The following is a 15,013-nucleotide window of genomic DNA, read 5'->3' as shown; positions in this document are numbered from 1 at the left end:
AACTTTCCTTTCCATATCTCCCCTTCCCGAAAATGGACACTTCTGAAACAAGACGGAGCCAAGGGCCAGTCAGACTTGATCAGCACCATGGAATTTAAGACTAAACTGCTGCTGCAATTAAAATAAATTTAATGTGTTTTGAATGTTTAGAGTAGCTACGAGTTTTTAATTATTTGACTCGGAAGAAACTACTTTTTTCATTTGACAATACGTTCTCATATAAATAATAGCCGATGATAATGTAACCCGCGTGGTTTAACAATGAAAATCGAGCCAGGGCATGATAATTTGATAATATGATTTGGAAAGCCTTTGTGACAAGACTGAACTCCATCCGGTGACTGAACTGTTTTACTGGTAAAACTGTAATTTCAGAAGAATGAAGAAACTTAAAAATGGTCAACAATGACCGTTATCTATTGGAGTTAAGGGTTAATCCACTGGAGTAAGGGTTAAAACTTAAAACTACCAAAATATCATCAAACAGGCAATGGCTGCGTTTAAGAAGCAAATTCTCACCCGTCATACCCATTGAGAAGGAATACTAATGGAGCGAGCCATAGCAAATGTATAAGTGAAATAAGCTTGGCGCCCAATGTTTCCCAGGTCAGGTGACTTGTTTGGCTGGGAAGTTGTCGCGTTTTGGCACGCAATCGCTCTTTTGGCGTTAAATATTTTTCACACGACGCGACGGCGCTTATTATGAAGTCGGGGCTACAAATCAGAGCAGCTCTGGCTCCAACTCCTTTACCGCATAATAATAAATAAATAAATAACGGATACAAATACAGGCCTATCATTCAAACTCCCTCTCCCCACTTCTTTCCGGATTTTAAAATATAATGTAATTGCATTTTTCATGTATTTTGATGTTTATTCCTTGAAAATGACGGGCATGTACAAATAGTTTAAAGTGTTCTGTTATTGACTGAAAATTTATGGATTCCTATGTATTGTAATCAATGTTTTGAAATGATTTCATACGCAGGCATACTAGTATTTAACTTAAAGCATAAAAAAATATCAAATCTTTATTCTTGCGCATCTGCTGTTCACAGGAGCTTGGCGAGAAGATACTCGCCAAAAAAGCAAATGTGTTAAAATAATTACTAGTTAAGTAAAAAGTGTTTTTATGGAACTAAAATGTTATTTGCACTCAAGATATACAATGTTTTATAACATTTATAGGTAAAATAAGTACAAAAATTTAAAAATTATAGGCAACTGGGGAATATGTACTCGTTGAATGCATATAAATGTTATTTTTTTCTTTATTTAGAAGTAAAAAACATTCGTACATGATTGGGGAAAAGTTACTGGATCTCCTGGTGTGGCTTTTTCCTCACAGTTTACAATGCTAGAATACTGCACTATTACTATAAATCTAATTTTTCCCTTCTACAGTTAAAGGTTGTTATCATGCATAGCTTCAGCTAATGAAAACTTCTTCAGCGGTTACGGTCAACTCGAAATTGCTCCCCAAGTCACATGGTACTGTTGCCGTATCGGGATAGTAGGGTTGCACTCTCTCCATCTATTTCTTCTCAATGGTCATACCATGACGGGTAACTTTCTAGTATCTAAAGAATATTCTTCCCCACACGAGATTACCAAAAAATCATCTATAGTCCAACTTGCCAATTTTGCAAAACTGATAGTCAAATTTTCTTAAATGCATATACTAATATTTCTTTTTTCTTCCTTTTCTACATAAAACTACCTTTTAGTATTAACTGTTATTTTCGGTATTTTTTACAGATGTGGTTATGAGATCAGTGAATTGAAATTCCTAGCTCAAATAATAAATACTGATGATCCAGTAGAAAAGGGACGTCGGTTTTTGGTGCGGTGGTTCTTGGAAGATGATACAATGGATATAAGAGCACTTGATTTGGACTTCGAAAAGACAAGTAAGCATTCGGTATAGAATCTTCAAAAGTTGGTTAACGCAGAGATTTTCATTTAACACCCTTGAACTGTCGTAAAGGAAAGCAAGACAAGAGAGGCATTTGCTTGCTTCATAGGCATTTGTCCAAAGAGAAATTTTGCGAAAATGTATCCAAAAATAAATAAAAAAATAAAGAAATAAAATGAAATATTTACATTAATTAAATTAATCTAGAATTACAAGTGACACCGGTTGTTTTAGCTTTGAAAAAAAAAAGAAAAAAAAAAATTGAAGTTTGACATCTTAAATTCAAATTATGTTTTTCGCAATCACGAGTGTGTGTGTGTGTATGTAGGCGTGTGTGTTTGTGTGTGTGTGTCGGGAGGGGTATGTTTGTTTGTGCGTGTGGGGTATGTGTATATGTGTATGTGTGCGTAGCATGTGTGTGTGTGTGGGTAGTTGTGTGCATGTGTGCTTGTGTGGGGGTATGTGTATATGTGGGTAGTTGCGTGTATGTGTTTGTGTGTCTGTATATATGCATGTGTGTATGTATTCGTATGTGTAAGTGTATGTGTAAGCGTATGTGTGTGTAGGTGTATGTGTAAGTGTAGGCGCAAGTAAGTGACGCAACCTGGAGATGGTTTTCGCGATGAGCTTTTTTAAAGCAGCATCCTGAGGCGGCCGGTCGACGATGGTGCTGCAGAGGGAAGCGGGGGAAAATAAAATCATAGGACATCAAAACAGTCAAGTGAGAACAATAAGCAATCGTGATTGCTCAAAAAAATGAAATATTTACATTCATTAAATTAATCTAGAATTACAAGTGACGTCGGTTGTTTTAGCACTGAAAAAAAAAAAAAAAAGACTGATGGTTGAAATAACAAAGATTGAGGACTTAGGTGAATGTGATTACTTTCACTGTATACTTTTGTGCTGCATCACATTGAGTTTTATTGCGCCAGAAAGCTTACTGCTTCATTAACGGATAGCTATAGTAAACTAAATTGCTCAAAGTGTGATATTGATTGTTCTTGTTCTGAGTTACAGAAGTAGTTATCATTTCATTATATTTTACCTGAAAAACGTGTGTTTACATGAAATACACCGCCAGCTCAGTCATTCCAGTTGAGGACTGCAGTTTTGTGCTTATTAGCACTCATCAGCTCGGCATAGGAAGTGACTGAGGTGGAGGTGGAAAACCTCTTAAGGAAGCCAAGTGTGTCAAACTAACTGGTAGCTAATATAGAATTAGCACTGTCTAGACGAGCGACCAAAACGTGTGTTTATTCTGACTGATTGGGGTGTATTTGGAGAGAAAAAATCAACTTAAACTCACAAATAAGGTTTTTAAAAGCCAAGCTTCGACTCGGATGACGTTCACCCAACATCTTACATCTGTCGATTAAAAAAAAGGTCTTTTAGCTGTGAAATACGTGTAATTGCTACCTGTGCATTCAAAGCTGATTTTTATTTCATATTTTCTGCACAAAAGTAAATGTTTTGCTATTTAAGAGGGTTAGTTTCCGTTCAGTTTTGTATTGAACTACTCATTTGCTGCTCGGAGTACTTGCTTGTAAACAGGGACGGATTCAGGGGAGGGTCAAAGGGTCAGCTGACCCCCTGTGACAAGAATTGTATTATGATTATTATTAAACTTCAATTTATTATACCTGAAAAATAGTACACAGGAAATCAATGTTAACCTTTTTTTTCTTTGCTTGGTTCTGTTCGAAATTTCTTCTCAGCGCATCATAATTCAAAGGACTGACTGGGTTCGTTTAGTGGGCTATTGCTATTTTGAGTTATTTTGTTGATTTTCAAAAGAACAATCATCTCTAATGAGCTTAACCTTTCTTCAGAGCACCCTTCTACCATAAACCACATGTGTGTGTGTGTGTGTGTGCTGTGCCGGCTTATTCCAGCTATTTTTTGCTGTAATCTCATATATTCAAAGCTAACGTGACCAGCTTTATTCCTAAAGAAATATCACTTTTGATGAAAATCCACAACACAGGTTGCTTCGTTGGAAAAAATTAGGGGGGGGGGAGGGATTTGGAAGGTTTTGGTTTTGGTCTAATTTTGGGGAGGGGTGTGCTCCTAAGCGTAAAAGGGAGTGCGCCATCATCTTTGGGGAGAACCCCTGCTTGACTGTTATAACGCTGGTCATTGAAACTTGACCCCCCCCCCCCTTTCAAAAATTTCTGGATCCGCCCCTGCTTGTAAAATACTTGGTTCCGAAAATCCTGGGATCGGCCGATATCAGTTACTTTTGTTACTTGGTATTGGAGACCTTCCCTTCCCATCAGTTCTATGTCGAAACTGTAAGGCTTCACTGATTCACTTACCATAGTATTTAAACCCAATAAACCTAATCAAGTGGCAAATTCTGAGGCCACCGGGGTGCCCAGTGCAATTTTCTGCTCATTGCTCTGCCCGGGTTCGCAATATTCAAGTATTAATAACATATTTTCTCTTTCAATTTTGTCACAGGCATAATGGAGCACAAATATCTGAAAAGAATGAGAATAATGAGACCAGGTTCAACAGTTGGAAAATTCGGGCAATGTTACTATCAATCTTGGGATCTGTTTGTTGGAAGTGTTATATTCGTTCGTGGAAAATCGTACAAGCTAACCGATGCAGATGAATATACTTATGACTACATGGAGAGACACTGTGATCAAGTATGAAATGCTCTAACCGATTATTCAAATCTAAGTATCCTGAAATGAATTCCCCCATTTGTATTAAGAAATTCTTTTTTCGTTGTATAATCTTTACCTTTTATTAAAATTTTTTATGAAAAACTTCATGTTCTTCTTCCAAACAAATATCTACTTATTTTTTCTCATTCAAATTTTAGAGGGGAGTCACTGTTTTATTCGCAAGTTGTAAATATTACGTTTATTCAAAATTATACGAAGAGACATTTTCAAATATTAAAATTATTATGATTCGACGTTAAAGTCATAAATTAGTATAATAAAAATCATGCCAGTTTAATCTTATCTATAATTAAATTAACTAAAGTGTACATTCTTAAGTAAATGACTAAAGTGTAACTACCCCCCCCCCCCCCATGTTACTAAAATAACATTTTTTTTATGAAGAGTATTCAGAAATAAATAAATATTTACGTTTGTCGTGGCTGTAGGGGATATTATGAAGCGCTGTTATGTTCATCTACCGTAAAATGGGGTTACTTAAGCCTCCAAGGGCTACTTGAACCCATAAGAAAAAAGTGTTTAAAATCCGTCCTGGTGCTATATAACTCAATGTATAGGCTTACAAAAACTTTCTCCATGACAGGTAGCAGTACTAGGTAGAGGCATGAGCATGAAACAAAGTTTCTGCTATTCCCAATTCTTTCTGATTGAGGTTATGATTGCAAGTTGTCTAAACAGTTGTTTTTTGTGTCTGAAAACTTTCACATGTAAGTTCATGGAAACATCTGATATCATCAAGGTCAAGATAGTTTTATGTTTGCATTATATTTCTTAATAAAATAACTGTGTTTTAAGGTTATATCTGTATAATTAACACAGTAACTAATATAAGCTAGTAAAAGTGCACTGGTTGCCTTAAAATGGGGCTACTTGAACCCAGCGTTAAAACGGCCCCAAATCACATTTCACCACTAAATTATGCTAAGTAAAGATTGTAATCTTTTAAAATAAAGAGAATAGTTACTATTTAAAACCCCTTGAAGTAGGAATTAATACGAATTATTAAGAGGAAAAAATACAATTGTGTCCAGATTCAAGTAATCCCGGAGTCTTAGAGAGTGGCATCAGCCCATTTTGACTCAGGTATATCAACTCTAAAAAGGAAATTAAAAGATCGTTCGCAAAACAAGCTTGGGAATCCTGTAGTATTTAGTAACTAGGAAGAGCAGGTACTAAATAATATCAGACAAATAAATCCATTAAAGCCATTAAGTTGAGTTGTTTTCATTCTTTCCAATGTTTAAATAATGAGTATTTCAATTGGTTTTAGTTGGAGTTAGATTATGTTTCTATTTGTGAAATTATGTTTGCCTAAAAATATGTTTTTATGTTTGCGTTGGTTTTATATTAATTTTTATAAATAATTTGCAATTTATATAAATAGTTTGCTCACTAGAATGTACGTTTTGAGTTTATTTTTCAAAATTATTGGTCCTACTTGATACCACCACCTGTTTTGCATCTTTTTCTAATGATTTGCTGAGTGGGACCTAGTAGTCCCAACGCGGGGCTACTTGAACCCAATTTTTAAAAATAGAATAAAATATAAATATAAAGAGTCAAAATTGTTGTTTACAAAAGACTTTAGGTGGTAGCAGAACGTCTGAAAAGTGGTAAAAACAAGGTTATCGGTTCACATTATGGGTATAACACAGCTTTCAGTGCACAACTCGCAGGTATGAAATTTCGGATCCAAGTAGCCCCATTTTACGGTACCTTTTAAGTTTGCATAATGCTCCTTTTTCCAGAGAGAAATGAAAAGGCTCCTAGTTTTATTTTTACACTTGTTTATTTTTTATTTTGGATTGTGGTGCAACGACGTGAAACATTCAAAATAAAGATTAAAAAAATCATTAGTCTGGAAAATGTTCTGTACATAGTTCATCAACTTTGTCGCTATTGTTTGACTCAGAATAACTATTGAATTAAAAATTAGGAACATTGATTTCTTTTGTTTATTAACAAATTAAAAATGTTCTAGGATTTAATGCAATCTAATCCTGTTAAGCATAGCAATTATTCTGTATAATTTTTCAGTTTCCATATTCAAATATCAAAGCTGTCCTAGACTCTGTTAGAAAATGGATACCAGATAAATTTCCTGATTTAAAATCGAGGTTTGAAGAGAAAGATTCAGAAAAATCTGGTAATATAACTTATGAGGACTTCAGGTAATTTATCTTTAACCTACTTGATCTGCTTAAATTTATTTAAAAAAAAAACCGTTTGAGGCTCTTTCAATATTTTTAGCTAATGATATTTTTTATTTTTTACCGAATATCGATTTAAGCACTTTTTGTTATCACATTCCTACTTTTGCTAGCGTAAAGGTGAAAAATCTATATAGTTATAAGGGCAATTCATATATTGCTTACACATGCGTTTTGTTGTTTACATGCTACGTAAATGACATGCCATTACATGACGAAGCGTGTTTACATGTTTTGTTATGGAATCATGTTAAAACATTTTTTCGAAAAGATTCAGTTGCTGTGTTTGTTATGGCGCTTTACTTCTGGGATGCAGATATTCAACGCTGTTCGATTTTTATCTGGTTTTGCTACTCAGTTGTGTCAGAGGAATTTATGACTGATTAAAAATGCTAGAATCTCGGTCTTGCAGCTCAATTCATTAAGAAATTTCACAGTGAAAATGTAGGGAAAATACCTGATCTGTTTTAAAAATAATTTGACTGTTTTGCCTCTTTATCTCAATACACATTTTAAAGTAAATCGATATTTATCGATCCTACTAAAAAAAGCGAATGGTGGAAGTGATGTGTCCACCGATTTGAAAATCACACAGACAGCCTTTTTCTCTATCGTTATATCCAAGTGTGAAAAAAATACCTCAAATTGTTCCGGACTTATATATATTCAATCATTAAAAAAAAAAAAATCTTAACAGCTACGCCATTTTTCAGAAAAGAAAATGAAGCTCTCACGCAGTTGAATTTATGTGGAACCATAGATATAATATTAACTAGATACACAACGAGAAGCCGGTTGCATGGGCAACGAACCCTTCTATTATGGACGGGCAAATGTCCGAAACGCGCATGCGCACGGCTTAGCGCATGCACGTAAACAAATTTTGCCGTAGCCTCATGGGGTGCAACAGCGTTTCGTCCTCGTTGGCTACGCTTTTGCTCGTCCATTTCAGTTTGCGCGTTCCCAGTGGCTTTCGCTACGGAGTTGTGCATCTAGTTAAACTGCATCTATGTTTCGAATTTGATTTAATACTCGCGAGTGGTAAAAATTCTAACTGAAACGTGGAACAATCTCTTCGCGTATAGGAAAAAGTATTTTTTTTTTCCTTTCGCGCTGGAAAGAACATTGATTTGAGCCTTGTTGTTAAATTTTCTCGTTGGCGTATTTTGTAAGGATATTTTACGTAGCACTGATATATTATCTCCTCGCTGCTGTCATATATCGCCAGTGCCCTTCTGAAGTCAAATACCGATAAAATCACAGCCGATTTTTCATTGTATAAAATTTTCATTGGCGTAGATGAAGACGTGGTCTTCTAGTTTAATAAATAAGATGGAGGTGCCCTGATTGGTTTCAGCGCCAAGCTCATGTGGCTGAAGAGTAGCGATTCATTAACTCAGACCCTCTGTGGACGCTAATGATGACAGGCGTGCGTTAAAACTGCCATGGACGTGAAGTCTTCCAAGTTCTCCTGCAGTTTTCAAATACACCTTTCGCAAAGTAATTAAATCATGCTATAGTGCCATGCAGTTTGCTAAGCCACTACTGTTTAAATGGAAAGTAAAATTTCCTTTTGTTGACAATGCTACATAACTAAGCAATGCGGTTTGGGGGGGGGGTTCACACAGATCCTGAACTGGGGTTCCTCCGAACAGTGACAAATATAACTTTTCTTCCTTGTCAAGGAAGACTATTATATAATCGAAGCCCATATAGATAACACTAATAAAAACATTAATATCACTAATTGAAGAATTTAAAAATTTCAGAAATGCAATAACAGACGTGTTATCCGATGAACTTTCTAAAAACTATCCAGATCATGCCATTAAAACTCTCGCACGATATTACTCAGAAGAAGATTATATAGGCCTTCGTCTGAAAGATTTAGTAGCCAAAGTGAAGACTGAGTTGTACAGAAAGAAGTTTTATGATTTTAATGATCTCAAACTCAACTTTGCTCATCATGATGAAGAGAAGTAAGATTTCATCCTCAGATAACTACATAATCGTGATAGTATAACATAATTGTGCAAAATCATTGGTAAACGCATTTTCATTTTGCAACCAAATGGGCTATCCAACTTGGATATTAGGGTGGTTCAAAAATACGCATAAAAGAAAAAAAGTTTCGCCTAGATAACGGAACACCCCTCAATATTTTTCTGGGAGAATTTTTGCTTCCTATTTCAACTGAAACAGGGTGTTCAAACCCCTCCCTCAAACTTCGTAAGTATGGGGAGGGGGGTTGAAAAATACATTGAACTGAAAAAACAATGCTTCATATTATAATATACACTAGTAATATGCATATACATTGCAATAAATTAATTATTTACAAAAACACAACTGGGGAAGTTAAATGTTTTTAAACTTGTGGCATTTTCTATGCTACGGCTAATGTTAAACTAAAGGGTCATTGAGCACCCTCTTTAAGTTTGAGTAAGAAGCAAAAACATTTTCAGCATAATACTATTAGTAAATCTAAGAAAAATATAGGGTGTTCTGGACTCAAGCTGAAAAAAAGTTTTTTTGAACCACCCTACCGGATGTATTGTCCGTTTTTCAGGAGAAGGTACTTCGCCACGCCTCCTCAAACGCAGAGTTCCATTTTATGCGGGGTGATTGGTACGCAATCCACGCGCTTCTGAAGAAGACAACCAGACAGCCTTAATTTGGGCGTGCATTTTAATGAGCAAAAAAGTATTATTGTCCTTTACATCACTTGTCTGTTGTCATTTTAGTTATATTCTTGCATTTTAAAAACTGCTGCTTTTACCAAAAAAAAAAAAAGAAAAAAAAATTGCTCTGATCCGAATATAACTTTTGCCGAAAATAGCGAAATAGAATCGTCGAATACCACGTGACAAGGGAGGAGTCAAGTGCCTTCTTGTGAAAAATGGACAATACTATCACCTTATTTAAGAAATGAAAAATAAAGTAGGAAATTTTTTTCGGATGTAACAACTTTTCTCTACGTTAGGGAGAAAAATATATGAGTGCACAGTTTTCAAATTTTACTGCATATTTGCATGCAGATTTTAATTACATAAAATCCGAGTTCTAATTATAACTATAATTGTCTTAACACCAAACAAAGTTCGCAAATAAGCTGTTTTCAATGCATTGTCCAATGTATTTGTATCGAATGAATACTTCATGCTAGCATTTTAGAACGATTCCTATCTTTATTTTTATTGTAGGATTGGACATTTGAAACCTGATAGGATTTACTACGTATTGAGAACTTCATCTTTGCCCTTGGACAGAGATTTACTGAAAAGTTTCATTTATAAGTAAGTTCATTCAGTAAAGAAACGTTAAGCCATAGAAATTGGTGTGCGTAATGTCCATGATATTGTTTCGTTGAAACTTTTCAATGATTTTTGAATTGGATGTTCATATCTAACTTGGAGTCAAAGTGCGCCATAACGAGAAACTACAATATCTAAGAAACTGTTCGTTTCAGCAAAGTTCCTGCTATACCCAAGTTTAACACAAAAAGACTCTAACTTTCATTTAATAGCTAATTAATAACGAATAATTAATTGTGTATCACCTTTTATGGAGTGATGGCATCTGTGTTAAAATCACAAAACATAAAACTTGTTAATTAACTTTCCACATTTAGAGTATTTCTAAGCACCATTAACCTTGATACATAATTGGTTTAACGGACTTTTCGTTTACCTTGCCTATGACTTCGTTTTGCAGTTTTATAAATTGGAAATAAAATAATTTAAGTACTAGTAATTTTTTTTCTTAGATTTCCAACAAAAGAAGGCTTGATTAATTATAATGAATTACTTGAAGCATTAGACTGGATAAATAATTACGGCGGATATGAAACTCAAGAACCTTCAGTAGTAAGTATTATCTCATAAAAACTAATCCAAGTGCTTTATAGACCTTGGCTTCAAATTTGATCGCCTTGTTGTTGGTCGATAGGGAATCCGTTTCTTTATGTGGGAAGTGAATCTCAGGTTAAAAATGGATCGCTATCCTAAGGACCTTAGATATATTAGATACGATGATTGAATGATTATTCGTTCAATTTTATGGTTTGATTCTTTTAGAATGAATAGCTTTTTTTAATATTACAATTTTTGACAGTTGCTTGTACTTTTTAATAGTTAAAACCAGGTGTGTTCCCATAGGGTATACTACAATCACTGGTTGCAACTTCACATATTTCTTACTAATCGAATTTTGATGATTTTTTCGTGTATAATGAATTAATTATCAAAAGATTGCAATTTCTTTGCATTCTTTTTCTATCATATGCATAGTATTTAGTATGAATAAAAAATCTGGGAAGATAGACTGAAATTTATGCAAAATTATAACCTTTAAAAGTGGAGAATATTAAACTGAAGAGCTTCAAAATATTTTTAGAACGCGCTTTTAAAAAATAAATTAGATAGTTAAGTTAATAAAATAAATCAATAAACAGAAACGAAACAATAAAATAAACAAATATTTGGATACATAGATAAACAAATTATAAGCGCGGAACATAAAACTTAAGAGGTTCAAAATATTTTTTGAAAAGACGCCTCCAAAAATAAAGCAGTTAGCAAATCATAATCAAATAAATCAATAAACAGAAACAAAATAATAAAATAGATAAACAAATCAATTAAAAGCAATATTTCCAAACCTGGCCTTATCTTTAACTGGAAGTAACTGCACAGCGATGCCCGTGCTAAAAAATTTAATGGAAATCCGTTGAATAAAAAAATTGACGTCCCCTCCCCTCTTATGTGAAATGATCATATTTTTCTTTGTATAAAATGATTATACAATTTTTCAAAAAAAAAAAAAAAAAACTATTAAAGTTTCTTTGAAATTTAAAACTTTTCTTCAAATCATTAAATTAGATTTACAGTTGCTTTAAAACTCTATTTAGCGAGTGAAGCGATTTTTGCTGCAATTTAAAATATTTCGCCAAATAAACAAAAAAAGACCCATCAAATAATATCTTTCAAACGTAAAAATAGTTCCGCAACTCTATTGTTTATCGCCAAACTCATCCAGCAACCAAGCTATCTTATAAAATTCGTCTAACGAAAACAAAAAAAAAAAAAAAAAGCATCCAGTGGAACATTCAAAAATCATCGTCAGAAAAAAAGAAGAAAATGTCGTACATTTCACTCGGATAAAAACAAATCAAAAGTTTCTTTTCTTTCAAAACAAACCGCCAAGATAATGAATTACGTTTACGGTTGCTTCAAAACGATAATCCTATACTGAACTGCTCAGCGCCTAATAACGCCCCAAGCGACCACGCTACCAGAAGCCAGCAGTTTTGTGAGTGATGCGGATGTTTTTTCTTTGGCAATAATAAATGTTTCGCCAAGCAAACAAAGAAGTATAAAATCACATTAACAGTAGCTTTCAAATCTTTATATATTAAGAGCTGCTTTGCCCGGTCTACCTTGAGAACAAAAATTGTGTCAAGTGACATATATTCAACTATCAGGCTTAAATAAAAGATAAAAAACACCATGTAAAATTACCCTTTTAAACAATGACGACAGATATTAAAATACTTTTAAGAAATTAAAATGCGAAAGATGGATTTTAAAAGCGTAACCATGGAAACACGAAATAAAATAAGTTTAAGAAATTAAATGCAAAATAAGGGAGGAAACAATGGATTTAAAAAGCGTAACCGCGGAAACGCGAAAATAAAATGGTTGACAAAATGAATCAAAATGACATTTTTCGAATTAAATTTAAAAATGCTCATAACTTTTTTTCCTTTGAAAATAGAAGTTAAGTTTTTCGACCATAGTTCGAGAGAGATCTGGAGTAAAAAATGTCGCTTTTCCCAATGGTGTCAAAAAGAAAACTGTGAGACAGTTTCTTCACTTTTTATTGATAGATTTAATGAAGAAAGTAGTGCCTAAATTTCAGCTAAGCCTAAAAAAGTTCGATCTAAAAACGGAAATTACTTCCGCCGTAATAAAGCTAGAGCATTGAAACAAATTGTTTAGAGCGCGGAAAATTCTACCCTTTTCAACGACAGATAATATTAATGTGCGCAAGTAATTTTTCACTCCCATATTTGGGAATTTATATGAAATTTGGGCCTAAACTGGAATAAAAAAAATAACTATTTATCGGATTTTTTCGAATTATAGCCTACGTCACTCAGTAAGAAAGCACCTCTCATATAGTGAAGGAATTTTTCAAATAGGTGCAGTGGTTCCAGAGATTACATCGAACATATAAACACACAAAAATTCGCCCTCTCTCTTTATTATATTAGTATAGATTGCGAAGCTAATTCGTCGGAAACCAATTCATTTTTTAAAGTTTTCCATTCTTTACGGAGAACAACCTATTTTTCCAGAGTGAGATTTTTTTAAAAATTACATTTGACAGAGAATACGTTATTTTTACATTAATTTTAGATTAGCTTTTAGTATAACATTTAGTGCATTCAAGATTCTCGCTTTGAAACTATAGTTTAGGCAAACCAAACCTGGCAGCATTGTGAAGGCTACACAACCCAAAATTACAGCATTACAACGGTATCAGGTTTGGTCTGCCTCAGCTGTAGATAATGCCTCCGTTTTTGTGCACTATAAAGAAATGGACCAAATTTTTCAACTCAAAGTTCATGTTCCTTGTTTAACATAAAGGCACTTGCTTATTCAATCTTCACCTTGTCCAACACAATGAAGAAACTGCCATTGGTGGAAATCTAGGAGGCGGCCATAATTATCACCAGCACATAGCGTACACAAATGTATTAACCACTAACAGAGGGCACCACCACCCACCTTCACATCCACAATTTGGACATGAGACTGAAGGAGAATGAATTTTTTTTTTTTTTTTAATAGTTTTGTAAGTTGTTGCTTCGTGACCGACCACAGGATTTTCGTACCTACTGGCTTAACTAGCGCGTACCCTGCATATACATGGTTAATCTGAATATACTTCGTTTGATGTACTTAATGGCCTCGGTCATCGAGCCTGGGGCCCCCGAGTCTGATACCCTAACAACTAGACTAACCATGGCCTACTTCTACACAAAACCACGGTCCTGTTTGCAATCTTGTCCCTCAGACGCAGGAATTGATAAATGGCGCTCGACGTGTTGAACATCAGCCTTACTGGGAGATTATTTGTAAGGCTATTAATTGTGATTGTTAGTACGGGAAGAGTCATTTTATGACCATTTTCTGTAATTATTTCTTAGTGGCACAATGTGTGACAATTTAGTAATTTAACTTTTAAACCATTTGAGGCAGTGAGAAGCAAATGACTGTAAATGCCAAGATTAAAAAAATGGAGATAACCAGCACAAATGTTAGGTGAACCTCTCCTCTGTCTTGGAGCAAGATATAGTACTAGTAGCCCTGGTAGGTGATGCTGTACAGCGTGATTTATAAAAAAAATTTCAATAAATGCCTACCTAGGGCCTTATCTTTAAACGCGTTTTACTCTAAACTTGAAAATGTCCACATATATCCCTTTGCTTCTCAATGCCTCATTTATCTTTGAATTATTGAATTTTACGTGTTAATCGACTTTTGGAGTCCTTTTGCTGAATACCCGAGAAAGATTTTCACTGCTCAGTCTGTATCTTTGCAGAAAAGCGAGTTTTACGTAAGTGAAAAATGCTGCGGACATAATATGAAGTACGCTGTGTATTTAGATATTAAAAGGCATAGTTTTCTCGTTTTATAATAACGTCGACGCTTTGAGCTCCAAGTGCACTTGAGACTATTGAAGTAAAACTACATTTTTCGAAGATCAAAGTAAGTTGTAACGGAATATTTTTTAAATTTAATTCTACTCCTGTTTTTTCCAGATACAGATCAATTGGGAAAGGACGGAAAAAGAAAAGAACTTAAACAAGATTAAATATATTTGTTTCCTGAACGATATTCTTCCCTAATAAATACTCTGATTAAACTACCTCCAATAATGAAAGGTGTTATTCAGTTTTGATTAACTTTCTTGATAAAGGGTGTTTTTTCTAGAGGTAGAGAACTTTAGGTTCAAATAAAACACAGTTAAATGTTGTTAATTGCCATGAATGTTGCTTTATTCGAAAGATGATTCATTGCCATCTTTATTTAAATATGATTTCTGGCATATGGTCACCTCGGCTGGCTTGGAGAAAGTCCAAGTGGAAAGTCCAATTTTTTCACTTTTTGCAGCAATAGAGG

At 34.2% G+C, this 15,013-nt stretch overlaps 1 protein-coding gene across 1 annotated transcript in view; it reads left to right on the top strand.

The window, feature by feature from the left end:
- Positions 1-14,739, top strand: part of LOC129235258 (EF-hand domain-containing family member C2-like) — a 40,192-nt gene extending 25,453 nt beyond the window's left edge. Inside the window, exons 8-14 of the mRNA XM_054868971.1 lie at positions 1,759-1,910; positions 4,379-4,572; positions 6,652-6,785; positions 8,594-8,803; positions 10,028-10,120; positions 10,591-10,690; positions 14,653-14,739. Coding sequence (XP_054724946.1) covers positions 1,759-1,910; positions 4,379-4,572; positions 6,652-6,785; positions 8,594-8,803; positions 10,028-10,120; positions 10,591-10,690; positions 14,653-14,739 — 970 coding nt within the window. The remainder of the gene's footprint in view (positions 1-1,758; positions 1,911-4,378; positions 4,573-6,651; positions 6,786-8,593; positions 8,804-10,027; positions 10,121-10,590; positions 10,691-14,652) is intronic.
- Positions 14,740-15,013: the final 274 nt, after the last annotated feature.

Source organism: Uloborus diversus, chromosome 2, assembly GCF_026930045.1.
Source record: "Uloborus diversus isolate 005 chromosome 2, Udiv.v.3.1, whole genome shotgun sequence".
In the NCBI taxonomy this organism is placed as follows: Eukaryota; Metazoa; Arthropoda; class Arachnida; order Araneae; family Uloboridae; genus Uloborus; species Uloborus diversus.
Note: the sequence above shows the minus strand (reverse complement) of the source record. Positions and strands in the feature narration are given on the sequence as shown.